Source organism: Xenopus laevis, chromosome 5L (genome assembly GCF_017654675.1).
Source record: "Xenopus laevis strain J_2021 chromosome 5L, Xenopus_laevis_v10.1, whole genome shotgun sequence".
Taxonomy (NCBI): Eukaryota; Metazoa; Chordata; class Amphibia; order Anura; family Pipidae; genus Xenopus; species Xenopus laevis.
Genome location: NC_054379.1, coordinates 48568981 through 48590000, shown reverse-complemented (window position 1 = coordinate 48590000; position 21020 = coordinate 48568981). Strand labels below are relative to the sequence as shown.

The 21020-nt window shown below is 38.0% G+C and overlaps 1 protein-coding gene across 3 annotated transcripts in view; it reads right to left on the bottom strand.

The window, feature by feature from the left end:
• The window catches only part of crim1.L (cysteine rich transmembrane BMP regulator 1 (chordin-like) L homeolog), a 496227-nt gene that overhangs the window by 217836 nt on the left and 257371 nt on the right, over positions 1-21020 (bottom strand). For all 3 annotated transcript variants that reach the window (XM_041562044.1, XM_018261588.2, NM_001170446.1), the window contains exon 5: positions 7221-7342. In XM_041562044.1, coding sequence (XP_041417978.1) covers positions 7221-7342 — 122 coding nt within the window. The remainder of the gene's footprint in view (positions 1-7220; positions 7343-21020) is intronic.

Sequence of the window (21020 nt, the reverse complement as noted above, 5' to 3'; positions counted from 1 at the left end):
ATTCTTCCCAATATACTGTTGCCCTGACTGGAGTGCAAGCTCTTTTTACCCAAACCTCTGAGACATTATTCTGTGTACTAGGGATATTTCTGTATACAGGATATATTTGGGACAAACGGCATGGATTAGCAGCAGGAAAACATCTAGGCTTGAGGAATCACACTAATAAACCAAATACCTCAAAAACTATAAGAAAATAAATCAGATCTGTGTTAAAGAAAAAGACAGATCTGAAACCAAATACTGCTGATAAAAAATGTACATAAATGTAAAACAAACTCCTTAATCCTCTTATACAGAGCAATTGCTTCCTGCGCTTCTTGACAGACAGTGTACGGCCCTGTGTGCTGTAAATTAGAGTCTATTAGCTTTTAAGGTAGAAAAGTGGTCCCATTGACATACAAGCAGCACTGATTTACTTGATTTTTTGTATTAGCACATATATATTTCCATTCCAGTAGATGTTATTGCATGCCAACTGTTGGGGTTACAGTGTAACACTTGTAGCACTGTAAACTGTCAATTGCAGAAACATTCGCTGACTTTCAATATACATTTTCAAACTGGTGAGGCGGGGGTGGTGACTATTATAAATATGTCTCCTACAGGATGAAAACAGGTTTAGCACTGGTCTATAGAATGGAACAAAAAAAAAATATACCTAGTTTAAGAATTTATTTTGAGATGTGCACTGACAGAGACTACATTCTTTATTCTTTAAAGCCTGCCTAATTAAATGTCAAGAATCATGCAGCATATCTTAGTAATACTCCTTATCACAGAAACATAGCATAACCTTTGGGATAACAGATAAAAGCAACAGGCAGGTTTAGCCAATTAGATTTGCCTAATTACTTACCCATGTTCAGAAAATGGTTACTTATTTTTTTTTCTATTTTATGGCCGTCCAAAACTTTTAATAATTGTTTACCATATAAGGGCACCCGTTTGATGACAGTAATGAGCAAAAGCAAAGTGCATAGTAGTCAAAAAAAAATGGAGCTTTCTGCTTAATTTTTTTGCACCCCCCCCTTTAGTAAATACTGTAAGCTATTTCACTTGTAATGCTTTTACCAGAAGTTACATTAGTTCCAAACATAAACCCTGCCGCATTTACAGAGCATGGATTCTAAGCCTGATAATACTACTCCTTAAAAATAGTTTCTTTGTTAACCTTTGCTATACTAACGCATCCGTTAGTAGCACTCCTCCAGCAGAATTCTGCATTGAAATCAGTTTTTCAAAAGAGCAAACATATTTTTTAATATTTAACTTTGAAATCTGACATATTGTTAGTTTCCCAGGTGCCGTCAGTCATGTGACGTGTGCTCTGATAAACTTCGGTCACTCTTTACTGCTGCACTGCAAGTTGAAGTGATATCACTCAGTCCCCTTCCCCCCAGTAGCCTTTTAACAGAACAATGGGAATGTAACAAGAAAACAGCTCCCCTGATGGGTGAGAAAAGCATCCCATTGTAAAAATCAAAGTCACACTGCAACTTCTTCAGTTACATAGAGTTGGAGAAACAATAGCCTATCTGCAAGCAGTTCCATCATGAAGTGCTCAAGAAGTGTGTGATGAACAATTAAGATGGCAGAATATGAGAGAGGCACACAATGAAACATCATTAGTGACATCATTACTCGTAGGAAGAAAGGTTCATTCAAAAGACACCCCTTGATATGTCACTGAAGGTGAAAACTTGCATTGGTCATACTGTTGCTTGCAGATCAAATGGAGATGGCCAGCTTACCCCTATAGTGGTGCAGAAGTACCATGCAATGATCGGGGAGGGGTAGGGTTCATTAAGAAGTTTCATAGACTGTCCCGATTAATCAGTTATGGTTATGGGAATTACAATGTCTTAGCCAGATGGGTGCTCTGTATATGTGCCCAAAGATATAGCTGGTTGTATCTGAACACTGTTTCTTCCCTCCTGGGCCTGGCTAGTGCCAAAACAAGAAATGATAGGGTCTTTAATATTGATATCTCAAGTCTCCTCTTTCTTCTTTCTTGTAAGCTCTCATTTACTTCAGTCTCTAACAGACCTGCAATTGTTTACTTTTTGTAAACTCTTAATAAACCAATGCCCTGCTGATCTCTGTGCTAGTATTGGTGCAATAAAACATAATGTGAGGCCATGGAAATCATAACCTGCATAAAGCCTTTTTTCTGACTGATTCGATACTAGTGTTACAACTATTTTAGAGAGCTATAAAATCCACCAATGAAATGGCAAGATGTAGAGGCACAAAATAAGAAGCTGATTAGGACAAAAATGGAAATGAAGCAATAAAAGTAAGATCAAAACGGCAGCAGCCAAGATTAACATGCAGTGATAATCCAGAAGCAATAAAGTGGCTGCACTGCTACACATTAGATGAGGCTTTGTGCAGATAAATGCAATTGTTTCCAAACCAGCACAGATCATAAAAATACAAAACCCCACCAAATGTTTGGAATTTAATGTTATTTAGCTCTATCCCTGCAAATCAACTCATGCAAACACAATCACAGGCAATGCAGCAAGATGGGTAAAAAGACCATAAAACTAAGTATCTCTTTGAAAGGCTTCATTTCCAGATATAGATGCTGTTGCCCAGACTAAAAAATAAAACAGGTCAGAGTGCCCTATCGTTGTGCCAGCCAACACTCGCTGTCCTCAAGTGATCTTGCAGTTGGAGGCGTTTACTTACAATGTGCTCATCCGCCAACCTTTCTCTGTCAAAAAGCGGCTTCGAAATTTGAAAATTACATTTCAAAAAGTGCCACCATAACCCTCAAGGATTTGCAGACCATGTTTTTTAAATTTATATGGGGAAAATCCAGGCACCGGGTTCCCAGAACGGTTATGTTGGCTAGTAAGAGACAGTGTGGGTTAGCAACTCCAAACATTGAAAGTTACTATATTGCTGTCCATCTCCGGCAAATTATAGGGTGGTCGACCTATACGCCAACTTCGAAATGGGCATATATAGAGACATTTTGGTTATCCCCCATACATCTAGCCTCATTTATATGGCCTACAGGACCAAACGTCAAATTGCCTCCTGGAGCCTTAAATCTCATAATATTTACATTACATATCTGGCGTCAGTGCAAGAAAAAATATAATTTGATTAGCACTCATCCACTTTTGACTCCAGTACTTGGTAATCCCTTATTCCCTCCGGGAATGTTAGAAGCTTTTAAATTATGTTGGGGCCCCAAACATTTTTTTACGGTCCATGACTTTATTAATACCCTTACAAATCGATTTTTCACATTTGCTGAACTACAGACTAAATACCACGTATCCCCAACGCAGTTCCTTGAATACATGCAACTCCTGCACTTCTGTCAAACAATTTTACCTAGCCAAGGGCAGCAGACCCCCCTCACGGGATTTGAACGGCTGTGTAAAATTGGACTCCCTCAAAGGGCTCTGATCTGTAGTGATGGGCGAATTTATTCGCCAGGCGCGAATTCGCCAGGCGCGAATTCGCGGCGAATTTGCGCGATTCGCCGCCAGCGAATAAATTCGCGAAACTCCCGCGAAAATTCGCGGAAAAAATTCGCCGGCGTCAAAATTTTTTTTTCGAAAAACGGACGCCGGCGTCAAAAACGGGCGCCAGCGTCGGAAAAACGGGCGCCGGCGTCAAAAACGAGACGCCGGCGCCGTTTCGCTAATTTTTCGCCATTTCGCGAATTTCGCGCGAAATTCGCGAATTTTTCGGCGAAGCGAAACGGCGCAAATTCGCTCATCACTACTGATCTCCATAATTTATAAATTATTATCAGATTTACCAATAGATCCCTTTCCTAAGCACAGATATATGCTGAAATGGGAGGAGTGTATGGCTCAAGAAATATCGATGGAAAACTGGGAGGATATATGGGAGAATGGCAGAAGAAACGTTTCATGTGTACGACAGCAGGAAAGCCTGCATAAAACGATGTTCTTTTGGTATCACACCCCAAGCAAACTGCATGGTTGGTTTCCCACAGCCACCCCACAATGCTGGAGAGCTTGAGGGATGGTTGGTACTCTACCACATATAATGTGGTACTGTCCTATAATAACTCCATTTTGGAAATCTGTAGAAAATCTTTTGGGTATTATATTCAGAAATCATATTAGATCCCCTTATCAAGTTAGTTGGAAAACCCTTAGAATACTTTACTAAAGCTGAACAAAGGTTGCTCAATTATATTCTAACAGCATGCAGATTAGCAATTACCCATCATTGGAAAAAAGTACAGCCCCCATCATTAAAGGATGTAATTCATAGGATAGCAGATATGAGGGAGATGGAATGCATGACGGCGAGAATTAGAGATACTCTCCCCCGATTCCAAAAAATCTGGTCTAGGTGGGATACCTTTACTACTACTGCAGATTTTAAGCGTATCTGTTTATAGTGTTTAACTATTCCCAGAACAAAGCTATACAGAACCCGCATATTTGCACTGAGCATTGATTGATAGATAGTTTATAATACCCAGGAAATACAGTTAAATTGTTTTTTTGTTTTTTTTTTGTATATCTGGTTTGATAAACCTGGCTGTCAATTATGTAAAACATGTGAATGGTGCCTTCTATTACTTCAATTGCATTGGACTTGTCTTACCCACTGAATCTACATGCATACCATGTAATCACCTTTTTTTTTTCTTTCTGTTAAAAAACTGTAAAAATCTTAATAAAAAATTAAGTTACAAAAAAAAAGTGCCACCATAGCTTTCTTGGAAACAAAGATTTGAGTCATTTGAGGCAAAACGGGGGGTTCTTAGAAAACTGCAGGATGCCAAGATATTTCACTTTTAAATTGCACTTCTCATCTTTGTAAGAATACATAACTCATTTATAAGAAAATAAGATTTTAGATTTGTTACTGGCACAACTAATTGCTTAGAAATTTAGCCCATAATTACAATCAACATTCTAAAAATGCTTAGCAGTTGTAATCAATGATAATTTCATAGCAATGTGATTATTACTTCGGTTTATAATACAAAATGTATCGCTTTGCTTGCCAGAATTATATAACCAGGCTTTTCTCCTCCTTAATCTCATGCAAGTATTGGACCTGTTATCCAGAATGCTTGAGACCTGGGGTCTTCTGGATAACGGATCTTTCTGTAATTTGGATCTTCAAACCTTAAGTCTACTAGAAAATAATGTAAACATTAAATAAACCCAATAGACTGGTTTTGCTTCCAATAAGGATTAATTATACCTTAGTTTGGTACAAGGTACTGTTTTATTATTTATTATTACAGAGAAAAGGGAAATCATTTTTAAAAATTTGGATTATTTGGATAATATGGAGTCTAGGGGGCAAATTCACTAAGATTCGTAGTTGCGCCAGGCGTAACTTCGTCGCACTTCGCCAGGCGTAGTTTCGCCAGCGCTTCGCAAATTCACTAAAATCCGAAGTTGCGCTCAGGGGTAGCGTAAGGTTGCAAAGTTGCGCTAGCGTTGATTTGCTAAGTAAAGCGAAGTTACGCTAGCGAAGGCTAATTTGCATACGGCGCCAAATTCAAATTTCAATGGAGGAATACGTATCAGCACTACAAATGCCTAGAAAACCTTCAAAACATCAAATAAAAATTTTATTTTGCCCTACACATGTGCCCACTATCTAGGTAAAAAAAAATTTCGATCTTTTTCAGCCTATCACCCATAATGTAGAAAACACGCCAGCGTTTTTTGGGACTTAGAAAAAATTTGGACTTTTTTTTAAGCAATCCCTATCTACTCTATTGCGCTTCGCCTGGTCTGAGGTGGCGAAGGAAGTCTAGCGTAAAAGGTAGCGTTCAGTACACTGCGCGCGTTAGTGAATTTGCGTAGTTACGTCGCTAGCTAAACTTCACCAGGCGTAAGGGTGCGAAGTAACACTAGCGAAACTACGCCAACGTTCGTTAGTGAATTTGCGCAGTAACGAAAATGCCAAACGCTAGCGAAGTAACGCTAGCGGTCGGCGCTTCGGCGCTTAGTGAATTTGCCCCTATGGGAGAGGGCCTATATGTAATTTGTAGCTTTCACCGCTAGCGTCTATCTCCCTCTCTAGCGAAGTGACGCCTGCGCCCATTAGAAAATTGGCGAAGTCCCTGAAAACAGTAACGCTGGTGAATCTTTGCCAGCGTTAGTCACTTTGCCCTTTCGTAAATCTGCCCCATACAGTGTTGCCTTCTTTTTAGTAAGCCAAGCAACTGCAAGTCTACTGCACCAATCCTATAGAACCATTATCAGCACATCAGACATCAGTATAGGTCAAACAGTTCTCTTTGGATCTTTTTGTTCCTATATGGAAAGGGCTGCACTGCAGCTGAGAGAATAATTAGGGGGTTTAGCAACTGTGAGAGATATTCTCTTCTGTGGTTCTGAGTTTACTGATGTCCGCAAAAGAGATATTCAACTCGCTTTTGTAAAATAGTCCCAAAGCATGCTTTGTTTATTCCATATTATAAAAGTCAAACATTCCCCCTATGGCGCCTAATGCATTTCACTTGTCTAATATAGTATGATATTTCCATATTGCTCATATTTACAAACAAAGCGTTAGACGGCAGTGCCTTCTGTGCATTCATTCACTATGAATGTGTATAAATTGCTCATTAGCTGCAGGTCTCTTCAATAGGTGTTTGAAAGGGGTGAGGTGACAAATTTAAATATAAACTAAGTGCAATAAATTCTATTCTTGGTTATTAAGAATATAAAGAAATCAGCTCTGATATACAGTACTGTGAATGGATTCTGAACACATTTAAATCCAGTCTTTATAATAACTTTTATCTTTTGAATCTGCAGCTTTGCAGGCTAACGATGGCGTTAGACAGAAATATGTGATAAATATGTGATTTGTTTAGTTAAAAGGTCTGCAATAAATAATGTAGCTAAATAAATGAACAGCCCAACACCCATATCTCATTAAAACCCATTGAATGCAGCTTCAGTGTTGTTTATGTGTTCTATTTTATTTAATAGCCAAATGCAAAGTATTATCTTTTTATCTAAACTATTAATTAAAATAACAACGGAGTGCTCATGCCTTTGAAAGGTGAAAAACAAAAAGCAAAGATGTCCTCCCTATAACCTCTAATTTAATGGCCCAGCCTCTTGTTTAATGTTTTCTGCTGACACGTAGAGTTCCCGGCCTATTATTTAGACATTCTTGATAGCATTGCTAATACATTTGCTAGGATGACGCCAAGGAAAAAAACAAAACTCACTTACCATTAACACATTCAAAGACGTCACAGCACTTTCCAGGTGTGCCATCTCCTCGAGAGACTATGCGGGGGATTGATCCAGCATCACATACAGGGAAAGTGCAGAGGCCCGAGAGACACTCACATCTGGGAATCAGTAAAAAAAAAAAAGGAGGATAAATGTCAACTGTGCAGCTGTGTATATCTCGTGCATCGTTTATTAACTCTATCAATTAAGCTTCGTATGGAGCTCTGAGCTAAAGCAGGCGCTGCCTAGTGCGGTGAAGAATTACAAAGTGAAAAGGAATTTGTCATAACAGTAATGTTTAATACATGGTACCAAGAATGACTTATTTACTTCTTTTCTAAAAAAGAATGTTCTGCGCAAATATCAGTACAAAGTATGGCATGAGGTCATTGTGGGTGTTTCCAAATGAAAACAAAAAATAATAGAAAATAGCAGGCGCAAAATAAGAAGGATTAAACCAATAAAACCTGTAAATGCTGGATTTACTAATGGAACCTTTGTGTTTATTAAAGTATAAATAATTCTAGCCCCATGTGATTATCTCCTGTATATCTATTAAAAAATACCTTGCTCGTTTAAAAATGTTCATATCAATCAAAAATAAATACTTTTTAAAATAACATTTATTGAACATGTCACACCTTAAGTCTACTAGAAAATCCTGTAAATATTAAATAAACCCAATAAACTGGTTTTGCTTCCAATTGGGATTAATTAGATCTTAGTTTGGATCAAGTGCAAGGTGCTATTTTATTATTACAGGAAAAAAGAAAGTTGTTCTCAAACATTTGGATTATATGCATAAAATGGAGTCTATTGGAGATGGATTTCCCATAATTTGGAGCTTTCTAGATAACAGGTTTCCAGATAACGGATCCCATAACTTTACATTATATTAGATATTTGATTCTAAGCAATGTTCTTTTTCTTTACACATTTCTGTTTAAGTTAGTTACACTAGAAAAATTTAGAGGGTTATTTATCAAAATCCGTTTTTTCTGACTTTTTAAGTAAAAAAAAGTCTGACCAAACTAGAATCCTCTATTTGAACTTATTTATTAGGGATGCACTGAATCCAGGATTCGGTTCAGGATTCGGCCAGGATTCTGCCTTTTTCAACAGTATTCGGATTCGGCCGAATTCTTCTGTCCGGCCGAATCTGAATCCTAATTTGCATATGCAAATTAGAGGCGGAGAGGGAAATCGCATTACTTTTTGTCACAAAACAAGGAAGTAAAAAATATTTTCTCCTTCCCACACCTAATTTGCATATGCAAATTAGGATTCGGTTCGGTATTCGGCCGAATCCTTCGTGATGGATTCGGGGGTTCAGTCGATTCCAAAATAGTGGATTCGGTGCATCCCTATTATTTATCATTGAAAAAACTCTAAAATCGGTTAGGGGAAGAAAAACCCAAATTTCTCGGGTATATGCCCGAAACGCCTGAATTATTCATGAAATCACTCGAAGCCCCTATATTTTTTGGACTTTTGCCCGAAACTCAGTGCTGATCATGATATCTTCAAATTTAAAATAGGACTTTTGCCATTGACTTCTACAGGACTTCTTTGGATTTTATAGTACAAAAAAAAACCCTCAAATTTTTCTAGTTTTTGGCATTGGGAGATTCCTGGTTTATTCAGGATCATCTGCATTTAACCATTAATGATAAAATAACAATATTAATAATATTTACAGTTGTGCTACCTGTTGTTAAAAACAATGTTTCCAGATTATAATACAGTTTTGATCAACATTTAAATCAGAATGATCATCATTTGAGGCCTTCACCCAGAGACAATATTATCTTATGATGAAAAGTATTCTATTCTGAGCAATCCAAGGAAAACAGATGCCCTCTTTATCCGCTAATAATAGACATTCATTTGGCAGGACTGAAGGCTTTGTATACAACACAAAACATACTTGAAAACACAGATGCACAATTACTTCTACTGCATTGAAAGGTGTGGAGTGTGCACCTTGTGCAGTAGCTGCATTCTGCCCCAAATGCAGTATCATTTCAATTCCAATTGCCAACATACTGTACCGGTATGGGTAGTATATTAAAGTGGACCTGTCACCCAGACACAAAAATCTGTATAATAAAAGTCCTTTTCAAATTAAACATGCAATCCAATTTCTATTTTTTATTAAAGCATTCATGGCCGTTGTAAGCTCATTTAAAAATCCCAGCTGTCAATCAAATATTGTCTGCCCCTCCTCTATGCCATGGGCATAGAGGCGGGGCAGACAATTACTTTCACTTTCCATTCAGCACTTCCTAGATGTCACTGTTCTCCCCGCATTCCCCTGTTCTCTTTATCATTTAATTGTGTAGCCAGTGCATGGAAATGGATAGCGGATCCCCCATTCTGGTGCACAAACAAGATTCTGAGATGATACAAGGCTTGTCTTAATAACAGTGTCCACAAAATGGCTCCTGCCTGCTTGCTATAATTTTGAATTCCCAGACTGAAGGAAACAAGATTCAAATAATTTATATAGTGTAATTAAAGTTAATTTTGCTTGACTAATGTGATAAAATAGGATTTTGAATAATTTTTTTGGGTGACGGGTCCCCTTTAAGCTAAACACTATTTACAAATCTTTTAAATCAAACTTACTTCATTTATGTATTGTTTTGCTCTCTGTCTCTCTCTGGGGCAGATTTACTAAAGGGCGAAGTGGCTAACGCTAATGTCAATTTGATAGCATTTTTGGTAACTGGTTTTCTCCATACATTTTCTAAAATATGGAACATTAACTTTACAGTGGGCACATGTGTAGGGCATAAATCTATTGTCTTTATAAAGGTTCCCTGGACATGTGTTTTAAAAAGTGTAATTTGTAAGTATATGCACCAACATTTAACATACAGACGTCCATACAACTTTAAATTTCCCACCCTATGCAAATTGACCTGGGCACAAGATCCCTAGCGAGGTTTTGCTAGTCAGAAATGAACGCTAGCGCATCTTCAGTAGCAAATGCTCGCATTGCTGAAGTAACACTATTGAAAAGTCGCATCGTTCGGCGCCCACAACGAAACTCCGCATTTTAATGAATTAGCGCAGTCTGAGCAAATTTTCTCCTGGCGACGTATTGTGCTGGGTGCGAAGTGGACGCTGGCGAATTTTCACCGGTTAGTAAATCCGCCCCTCTCTCTCTGTATATATATATATATATATATATTTATATATCTATCCACATACATCCAGATCACTGGGCTCTTTTTTTATTTCTTACCATACACATACACAGATCTATTCAACAGCAGTTTGAGTTAGTGAATTCCAGCCCTTGTGAGCTGGCCCTTCAGGTCATGCTATTTAAACTGACAGTTTGGTTAACAATACATGACACGCTGAACATACAAACTGGCTGCGCTCATCTCACCCCTTTCACAAAGCACAGTATGAAATCTTAACACAATATTTAAATAGCTTCATTATTTGAAGAATTTCATTTAACATTGTTTTGATTTTGTATACTTTTTCTAACACAACATCTGTGAACCATTTTTAACTTTTGCATTTTACATACGTTGTATTCATTTGGTTTGATTTGAGTTCTTTGACATTAAGAAGCAATCTTCACATTAGCACAAAGGGCAAGGCCTGACTAGTGAATACCTAGTAGCATTTAATTGCCACTGGAAAGTTGCCAGAAACGCTCTTGGTGGTCTTAAATGGGTTTCAACAGAGTCATTGACTTTTGTACTAGCAGAATGCGCATGTGTGATGTTTGGATGCATTTTTTCTAAAGGATGCCTGGACAAATCTTCGTTTCCTTGAATGATGTTTTGTTGCAGTTTCTAACCAGAGCAAATATCAGACAGGGTCCCAGCAGCTACATAGAAATAAACTGTGTAGTCCTAGTCCAAGTTCATTTCCACTGTAAATTCTCTAAAGGTGATATGCAGAACAACACATTGTGATACACACTAATGATGACGAAATTGATCTCATTTCTTTTTGTAACAATGGATCCCTCTGTATTTAACAGAAACATATGATAATACTTACAATGCAACAAAATAAAACTCTGGAATTGTATATGATATTTAAAGGGATACTGTCATGGGAAAAAAATTTTTTTCTAAGTGAATCAGTTAATAGTGCTGCTCCAGCAGAATTCTGCACTGAAATCCATTTCTCAAAAGAGAAAAGAGCAAACAGATTTTTTTATATTTAATTTTGAATCTGACATGGGGCTAAACATATTCTCAATTTCCCAGCTGTCCCAAGTCTTGTGACTTGTACTCTGATAAATTTCAATCACTCTTTACTGCTGTACTGCAAGTTGGAGTGATATCACCCCCCTCCCTTCCCCCCCCCCCAGCAGCCAAACAAAAGAACAATGGGAAGGTAACCAGATAACAGCTCCCTAACACAAGATAACAGCTGCCTGGTAGATCTACGAACAACAGTCAATAGTAAAAACCCATGTCTCACTGAGACACATTCAGTTACATTGAGAAGGAAAAACAGCAGCATGCCAGAAAGCATTTCTCTCCTAAAGTGCAGGCACAGGTCACATGACCTGGGGCAGCTGGGAAATTGACAAAATGTCTAGCCCCATGTCAGATTTCAAAATTGAATATAAAAAAATCTGTTTGCTCTTTTGAGAAATGGATTTCAGTGCAGAATTCTGCTGGAGTAGCACTATTAACTGATGCGTTTTGAAAAAAACATGTTTTCCGATGACAGGATCCCTTTAAATATACTCCAGCTAAAACCTGTAAAAATCATGTAGAAATCAAAGGCAAATGTCCCTTTTACAACTGGAAGATCTTGTGGTTTTTGAGGTTTTTGGTGTTTTTGATGCTGGCTGCAACATTACAAAAAAGCTGTTATCAAAGTGATCAGGGCCGGAACTAGGGGTAGGCAGAGTAGGTACGCATGCGCAATCGAGCGTGCTATTAGGCCGCACTGTGGTTGGCCAGGTTGTCTAGGGCGCCTGGCCAGGTTGGCCCAGCTCTGGAAGTTATCGTGTGCCGAGTTGAAAAAGTCACAGTTGTGACTTTTCTGAGACTTTTTCCCATTCATTCTTTTTCAGTTCGAATCTTTTGATAAATTAATGAAAATGAGTTTATTTATAATTTCATAAAGCTCTAATACCACTAAAAGTCAATCTTTAATAAGTGAGCTTCCTCACCTAACAAATACACAGGACCCCCCAAAAAATGACAATTATAAACTGACAAACAAGGATGAGCAATGTTTTTCGCCTAATTCAGATTTGAGATGGAATTTGTGTCAACATTTTTGAAAAAAAAAATTGCAATGTGTTTCATGACAGAATAAAATTTTATATTTTTTACTCCATAATAAAAGCCTGCTGACTTCAAATCATTTGGCATGAGAAAAACACCCACTGCGGAAATGTTGCCATTTTGCATATTTCTCTGTAGTTTCACAAATTTGAAACTGGGCCATTTCACACATCACTACTGACAGTTCTTACCAAATCTGAATTCTCAGACTCATAGAGTTTTTAAGGTTTATCATACCAAGGGGCAGATTCACTAACAGGCGAACTTTCGCCAGCGTTAGCTTCGCAAACATCCCACCACTTCACCAGGCGCAAATACGCTACAAATATGCTCATTCACTGAAATGCAAAGTTTTTTCCCGGGCATTGAACAATGTCGATTTTTCGCTATCGTTACTTCGACTGTGCGAGCATGTCATAGCAAAGATGCGCTAGCATTCATTTGTGCCTAGTGAAACTTCGCTAGTGCTCTTGCGCCTAGGTTGCATAGGGCGGGAATTTAAAGTTGTATGGACGGCTTTATTATAAATGTTGCTACAAATGGTTTAAGTTACCGGTTTATATTACACAAGTCCAGGGAACCTCAATAAAGACAATAGAGTTAATATAATGCCCTACACAGGAGCCCACTGTAAAATGAATGTTCCTTTATGTAATAAATTGTGTGGAGAAAACAGCTTACCCAAAAAAGTAGATAAGGACTTTTGCAGTCAATCCCACTTAAAAAAAGGAAAAGTCCCCATCGTTTTTTGAACTTTAATGCATTTTCAGCACACAGGATATGATGTAAGTGACAGAAGAATCGTAATTTTAGTGAATTTGTGGAGTAGCGTCAGTTCGCCAGAGCAAAATGTAGCCTGGCGATAGAGTGTGAATGACCACTAGCAAAGGTCTGTTTAGCTAGCGAATTTGAGCCTGTTAGTAAATTGGCGATGTCCCTGTGGGTGGCAACACTCGCAAAAAGTCCCTAGCGTTAGCCACTTCGCTCTACCCCCAAATGGGAAGTTATTTTGAGTTACATGACACGAAATGGCAAACAGTCCATTTGAGTTATACAAAAAAGTCCCACAATCCACTGCATTTGAAGGATAGTTCATTAACTTCTAAACAAACCTGCTGGACTGTCATAAAAACTTGGTTGTTGGGAGTTCATGTTGGAGGTCATCTTGAAGTTGCAGCAAACACCCAACATTAAATACAGAAATACTTCATATATTGTAAATTACACTTTAGCATTTTTTCCCTGTTGGTGTTAGAGCGGGTGTTCCTTTGACAGTGACAGAGTAATTCATTTTCAAAGGATGGCTTTTATTTAAAAATAAAATAATGAAAAAGTCCAGTCTACCACATGTCAAATATAAATATAAAACCCAACGTTGCTGAAACCCTTGATATTGTGTCGAATATTAGCAATCTGTGAAGAGAGCCGGATCAGCAGCCCCATGGGACATGAAAGAATAAAATTATTTTATCTTGCAGTAAGCCATGCTGTGTGTAAATACTGGACTCAAATAACTGATATTGCTTCCTCTTTTATTATAAGAAATAAATAAAGCTGGAGCTAAGACATAATGCTCTGGATTGCTGTATTGTTTGGGAATCCTGTATACCTTCTTTTGCTTTTATTTACTGTATTTTGTTTTGTAATAAAAAGGGGCAATGCACTGGTATTTTTGTGGCTAGCACAGTATTTACACTGGTTCATTATGATAGAAACCAGTTCTATTCAGTGATATTCCATAGAGCTGCTCTGCTCAACAGGCAGTTAGTAATAATGAAACATTTGCTGCCAGCAATAATAAAACAGCCACACCAAGAAGAGCCATGTGACTATGGTTAGAGATCTGTAAATGTTTGTTTGGAAAAAGTAGGGATTTTACATATTAGTTTTAAATTCTAAGAATCACAATTCAATTCATGGTTAGAAAAATCATGATTCATGACCCTGACAATTTCAGTTCACCGCAATGCCCAGACTATGTAGAACAACGAACCACAGTAAACAACTTGTGGATTGAGCTACATGTAAATAATTAAAAACGTGCCTGCTAAATTTGTGTTATCTGCCAACTTATCAAAATCAAATGAATCCTATTATCATTGCATCTGCCTTTGGTTAGTGCTAGCAAACAGTTATACACAAATTGAATGATGTAGGTAAGAAGGGAAACATATATCACTTTTTGATTAATTCAAAGAACAAAAGCCAATGCAGTTACAGAATGTATTGAATTGCCTTTTCAACATTGGTGCAATTAATAGGGCTTCTGCAGAAAATATATTTTGTCTATTCTTTTAGTTAAGAAACATCTTGTTTTTATTTCTTGCTCTAAACAGGGCAACATTTGAAAATGTTCTTTGGGATTAGGAAGCAGAATGTGTTTTAGGTTCAAAGTCAAAAATAAACCAGCAGCCTATTGAGAATCCTTTGTATTAACGGGCTGCTCTTTGTCTAAAAAGATAACAGGCTTAGTGGGCTACTAATTTGTTTGACTTTGCTCTTTGGGATCAGGAAGTAGAATGTGGTTTTAGTTTCATTCTCAAATTGTGCCTTGTTCACAGCAAGAAATAACAAAATACAAAGACATTTCCTAATTAATGGAATAGGCAAAAAGTATGTTCTGTATAAGCCCTGTTCATTGCACCAATGTTGTAAAAGGGGCAATACTGTTCCTCTAAAGGGGAATGCCACAAAACATAACAAACTTTTTGAAAATTAAACATAATTTCAAGCAACTTTGCAATATATATCAATTAAAAAATATGCAGACTTTTCATTATTTGTAATGGTTTCTGACAGTTCACTAAGCCTAGCCCCCTGCACTTCTGCTGATCTATCTGACTACTTTGCTGAGCTGGCTGACTATTGTTACTTTGTATCAGCAGCCAGCTGTCATTAGCCTGCATCCTCCAAACCCCACAATTCCCTGCACACATGATTTAAATAAGGAAAGGAACATCACAGTGCAATGCATTGTGGGGTTTGTAGTTCCTGCATGCTGTTTGTAAGCTGTGGAGAAGTTGTTACAATTTGTAACATCAGTGTTTAGTCCCTCCTTCCTTGCTAGGATTTTAAATGATGCAGAAAGAGAAGAACTGTTAAACAGTTGGATTTTAGCATAGAAATGGCATTTATTCATACTTTTTGAAGAAACAGGTAACTGTGATGGAAATATTAGGGGTATCTGTGTTATGTGGACCTCTTTATCAAATTTTCGTTTGGAAGCAGGAGCTCCCCTTTAAATTTACATGAATGAATGGCGTGTGAGTGTATATGTGTATTGTGACAGAATGCTTGGAATGTGCAACAGTATGGCCAAAAACATATACAAAGAGTCGCTTTCTGTTGCATGACAGGGATTGCTGTTTGTCTGGCTTTCGGTTTCCCTCTTGTGCTGTTGCACTTAAAAGGGGTGTGGAGTCACACCTGGGTGCTCTTCTCTGTGAATGTCTGGATTCTCCTGGGTAATGAGTGAGGAGAACATGGTAGAGCCCTGCACGGAAAAAATTTGTTAAACCCGAACCTGACCCGCAACCCGCATACTTACCCGGTACATGACCCGCAAGTACCTTATCCGCAACCAGATCCGTGACCCGCTGACCACCAAGAAACAGGAAGTTCTGTTATTGTAAACCAGAAGTGACATCATTAGAAGTAGGCGTGGTCAGAAAAAAATGAGTAAAACAGGAAGTGCTCAGAAAAAAAGGAGTAAAGCTCGCTATTGAGAAGACCCGCGACCCGACCCACGACCAGCAAACCCGGAGAACCGCCTACCCGCGTCTATACCTGCTCCCTACCTTTTTGCGGGTAACCTGCAGGTACCCGCGGGTACACGACCCACTGCAGGACTCTAGAACATGGCTAATGATGCCTATTTGAGAGGGAAGACTGGTTTTGCTAAAGGCCTTAACTTAAAGGTAATGCTTTGTGTCTTGTTAGTCTGTGTTTGTTTAAGGAGGACCAGCAGCTGGGAACCCTGTGTTAAAGGTATTTACTGTGACTTTAAGTGATGTGTTCCTGGTTGGAAACGGTGACAGTTATAATGTAGGATCAAAGACAAAAACACTGGCAACAGCAGGCAAGCAATTTCCTTGATGGCCCAACTTATACAAGAATTGTAATCAGATAACTTCCAGAATAAATCCATTAAGATTTTTCTTATAATACTCATTGCTCATCATCACTTGCCAATGTTCTTATACCATAAAAAAAAGAAGTTTTACTATATACCCTTCATCTCATGACAGTTAACAGGTGCGCAAGAAATATTCCCTTTCTGGCAAAAAGTGTATTCAGTTTAGTTATATAGTACTTTTATTTCACATTGCATTAAAAAGCAATACTTATTTTTTTGGAACGTCACAGAGATGAAGCATCGCTAATACAGTAGCTTCATCCCTGCCAGTTATGTATGATCACTGTCAACATTCTGGGGAACATTGCTGGATAGACATTTCACGCACAAGTAAAAACGAACGGCATATATGGTTTGAATGATGCTATCTGAAAAGCAATTTGGTTAAAGACCATCATACATTTTTATTCAAACTTGTGAATGATACAGGGGAATACGTTTGTTGATACAATTTTAAAGTATCATTCTGTACAGACTGTTAAAAGCGTTATAGAGTTGCCCTAGCCTTGTTGGGTTGCATTTATGAGCTTTATTTACTGACCATGTCCACTGGTTCACTGGGCTACACCAACTGATAAGGAGATAATGACACAATAATAGGACTAAGGGAGATAATAAGGAATATCAGCTCTGAATATTGATGCCGCTTTATATATGAAAACCAATTATTGGGTGCAATTTATAGGATTTAAAGTATGTAAAGAATGTTGAGTATAAAGATCTTACAAAAAGGGTTTGAAATAGAATTAAAACATTCTCTCCCATACATTCCAGGTACTGTGCTGATTTCTGTAGTCACTGCATTAACCTTCATACTGTTTATGCAACAAACCAACCAATGATAAAGAAGACACTGAGCCAATAGCTTCCTCTTGTGTGGAGTTTGGCCACAGCTTTATTGAACATACATTTTCCATGTGTGCGTGTAAATTAAACCAAGAAATCATATACCAATCACCAAGGATACAATTTATACCCACCCAATTGCTGTGAGAGTAACATCCATACCAAATACTTAACACATGAAAATAGATATAGTTGAAAGAAGAGAAAACAAGAATAATAATGACAATGCGGAAGTATAAAACCAGCAAAAACACCAAAACCAATTGGGGGGTGGGTGGGAAGGTCCACCGGAGCTCCAGGTTCCTGAGGGGAAAAGGAAGCTGGTAAGTTGTTCCCCTTCCTTATTAAATAACCACTCAATCCATCAAAGGACTCCAAACTCCAGAAATTCCTTCATCCTTAAAGGAAACCCCTCCCCACAGTACCTGGCACCTTCACTAAACCCTCTGGTGCCATTAAGTAAAGTGGCTCCATAGATACTTTATATAATAAAGAAATAAAGCCCAAAGATGCAGTAATCAGGATGCAGGATAGACATTACCAAAACAATGTAGGCTGGCACTTTAAAAAAACTTCCAGCAAAGTATCTTTATGAATTGACAAGTCTATAATCAGCCTACACAGACACTTTAAATGAGATGTACACTATAAAGATCAGATGGTTGGATATCTAGCAGATAGCAAAAAAGAGGGTTGCTACACAGGGGAAGTTGTCCTTTAAGGCACACCAACACTATATAAATGTAAATCAACCCCCAAACATTAGATCCAGAATTTTGACAAGATAGAATAGGCTTCACTTAGGATTTGGTGGGAGACAATTATATGGGCTTTGCCTCTGACAAATTTCCCCATGACAATTTACAATATGTCAAAGAGTATAAATATTGGTGGAGAACACGTCTTCTTGCTTGTTTTATGCCATATTGTCACTAAAGTAGATGGGAGTGCAGTAATAACCTTGCAGTCGTTTCTTCTGCTGAACTAACTTGCAGAATGTAAACTTATGGCAGAGATCTGAGGACAGCTAAACTTGAGCGATGGCAGTTATTTTGTTTAAACCCAGTGACAGCTGGAATGATATTAGTTCATATCAATTGCTATTAAAAATACTTGCAATGGATGAATACGCAGTGACAGCCTGTGTTCCCTCCCAAGGCCCACTGAAGTCACTGTAAGAACACGCGAGAGAAACATTTCAGATATGAAAAATGCTGTTAACTGTGTTAAGGACAAATTTCCCCTGACAATGTGTATTTAATAACATGTCTTGGAGCTAAAATAGAAAGCGTCTATGCCTTTATTAAACTGTGAAATAATGAAGAACAGCTTTCTTTTAATAAACCATAAAATAGCCTGTGTTATCAGTGTATTTCTTTTATCTAAGCACCAAGGGCTTTCTTTCAAAAAAGACAATACATAAAAAAATAAAGTTTATTACTTTTCTTTTACCATCAACTGCTTTGATTTTACTTTAGCTTAACATTTACCCATGTGCTGCGACCTGTAAGATTAAAATTTCAGAGTGAAATGTACTCAGCTAAGAACATTAGTCAAAGTATATTAGATTTGTTAGATGTAGTTTGGAATGAAAATAAGAAGCACACATTTATTAAATTCTGTCTTGTAATTACTAAACTCCCATACACATTATACATTGCATAATGTATAAATTGCATGCGCTTGTAGACCTGTATTGATGTTGCCATGATCTGATGCATGGCTAGCATTATAATTGGCTGGGTGCTGATATAACCTCCCAACAGTAAATGACAAGCTATCTTTAACAAAGCCTATGGTAGGATTCAAATCTAATCCTATAGGGCAGTAAAGCAAGAACTGATCAATTATTTCTATTGTACACCTTTCATAGGGAAAATAGAGAAAGATGACTCTAGATATGATGCAAGAATAATATAATTTGTTCTTCATGAGTCATGAAGTACCTCTAAGCGTGCTAGCGAATATTTAAGTTATTTGAAAATTTGGGAGTGTTGTCAAAAAAGAGTCCTTGAATGAAAGTAAACTATCAAGTACAAAGTTATAGTCTGTAACACTGTATTAGATTCTAAGTAAGATATCTTTAATCCTTCTTGGAGGCAAAGCTTTACTGGGTTTAATGTTAATAAATTATTTTTTAGTAGTTAAGGTATGTGATCCAATTTATCCAGAAAAACCCCAAGTCCCAAGCATTCTGCATACAAGGACCTGTCACCCAGACATAAAAAAAATGTATAACAAAAGTTCTTTTCAAATTAAACATGAAATCCAAAATGTATTTTCCATTAAAGCGTTCATAGCTGTTGTAAACTCATTTAAAAATCTTAGCTGTCAATCAAATATTGCCATCCCCTCCTCTATGCCTTAGGCCAGGAGTGCCCATACTTTACTGATGCAAGGTCTACTTTTAGTGATGTTGTCCCATTATGATCTACATCCATAAAAGCATTGTTCGCATCCTGTTCCATGGAAAATATTACTTCAGTTTTATGAGAAAATATATATTGTTATATTTGTTATTTCGTATGTATCCTTAACATAATAAATATCAGAATTAAAAGAATGACACAGGAGAGTGATTTAGAAGTTGAAGCTGTTTCAAGCTGTGTCTTGAGATCTACTGATCACCAGCTAAAGGTCTACTGGCAGATCCCGATCTACCTTTTCGGCACCCCTGCCTTAGGCATAGAGGCAGGTAGGCTGTTACTTTCACTTTCCATTCAGCGCTTCCTAGAGGTCACTGCTATCCCAACATTCCCCACCATTCTTTTAACCATTTATTTGTGTAGCCAGTGCATGTGTATGGTCATCAGGCAGGGTCGGACTGGCCCGCTGGGGCTCCAGGTAAAGACCTGGTGGGCCCTAGTCTTGGCGGGCCCCAGTCTTGGCGGGCCCCATTTGTCCTCTAGTAATATTGGTTGGATGCTGCAACACAATTGAGTGATTGGGAGGTGCCTATGAATAAGAACCAGTGGGTACGAAACGTGTAAGGTGGAACATCAATTGGTCTGTATGCCTACTTTTTAATATTTATGCTAAATAAAGAATAATTTTTAAAACTTTGACAGAATGTTTTGGAATATATTTTTGGACTTGATATATGTGTCCTTTTGAGCTGGGGACTATATTCCAATGTTTTTGGCCCTTTTTGACAGGCCCTTATAGACTGCAGCAGTTGGTCAGTAATTTTTGATTGGGAGGTGGGCCCACCTCCCCAGCATCACTAGATGAGTGAAGGAAGTTGAAGTCCAGCCAGCAGGTCCCACAAGCCCTGTCCAGACTGTACTTAATGAGCAAGGCAACGGACCAGTAGGGACCTGGAACAAGACGAATCATCTCTCATTGACACTGACGGCTGGCCTGGGAGTCTGCACATAACCTGTTGTCCCCAAGCGGATGCTGAGCGACTCAGTGGAAAGCGTACTGCCAGCAGGAAACACTGCATGCAAGTTGGGGCAGCCTACTTGACTTCTGGTATCCCTCCCTCTTTGGCACACATTCTAATCTAAAATTAAGAATCTCCAAAGCCCTATCCTT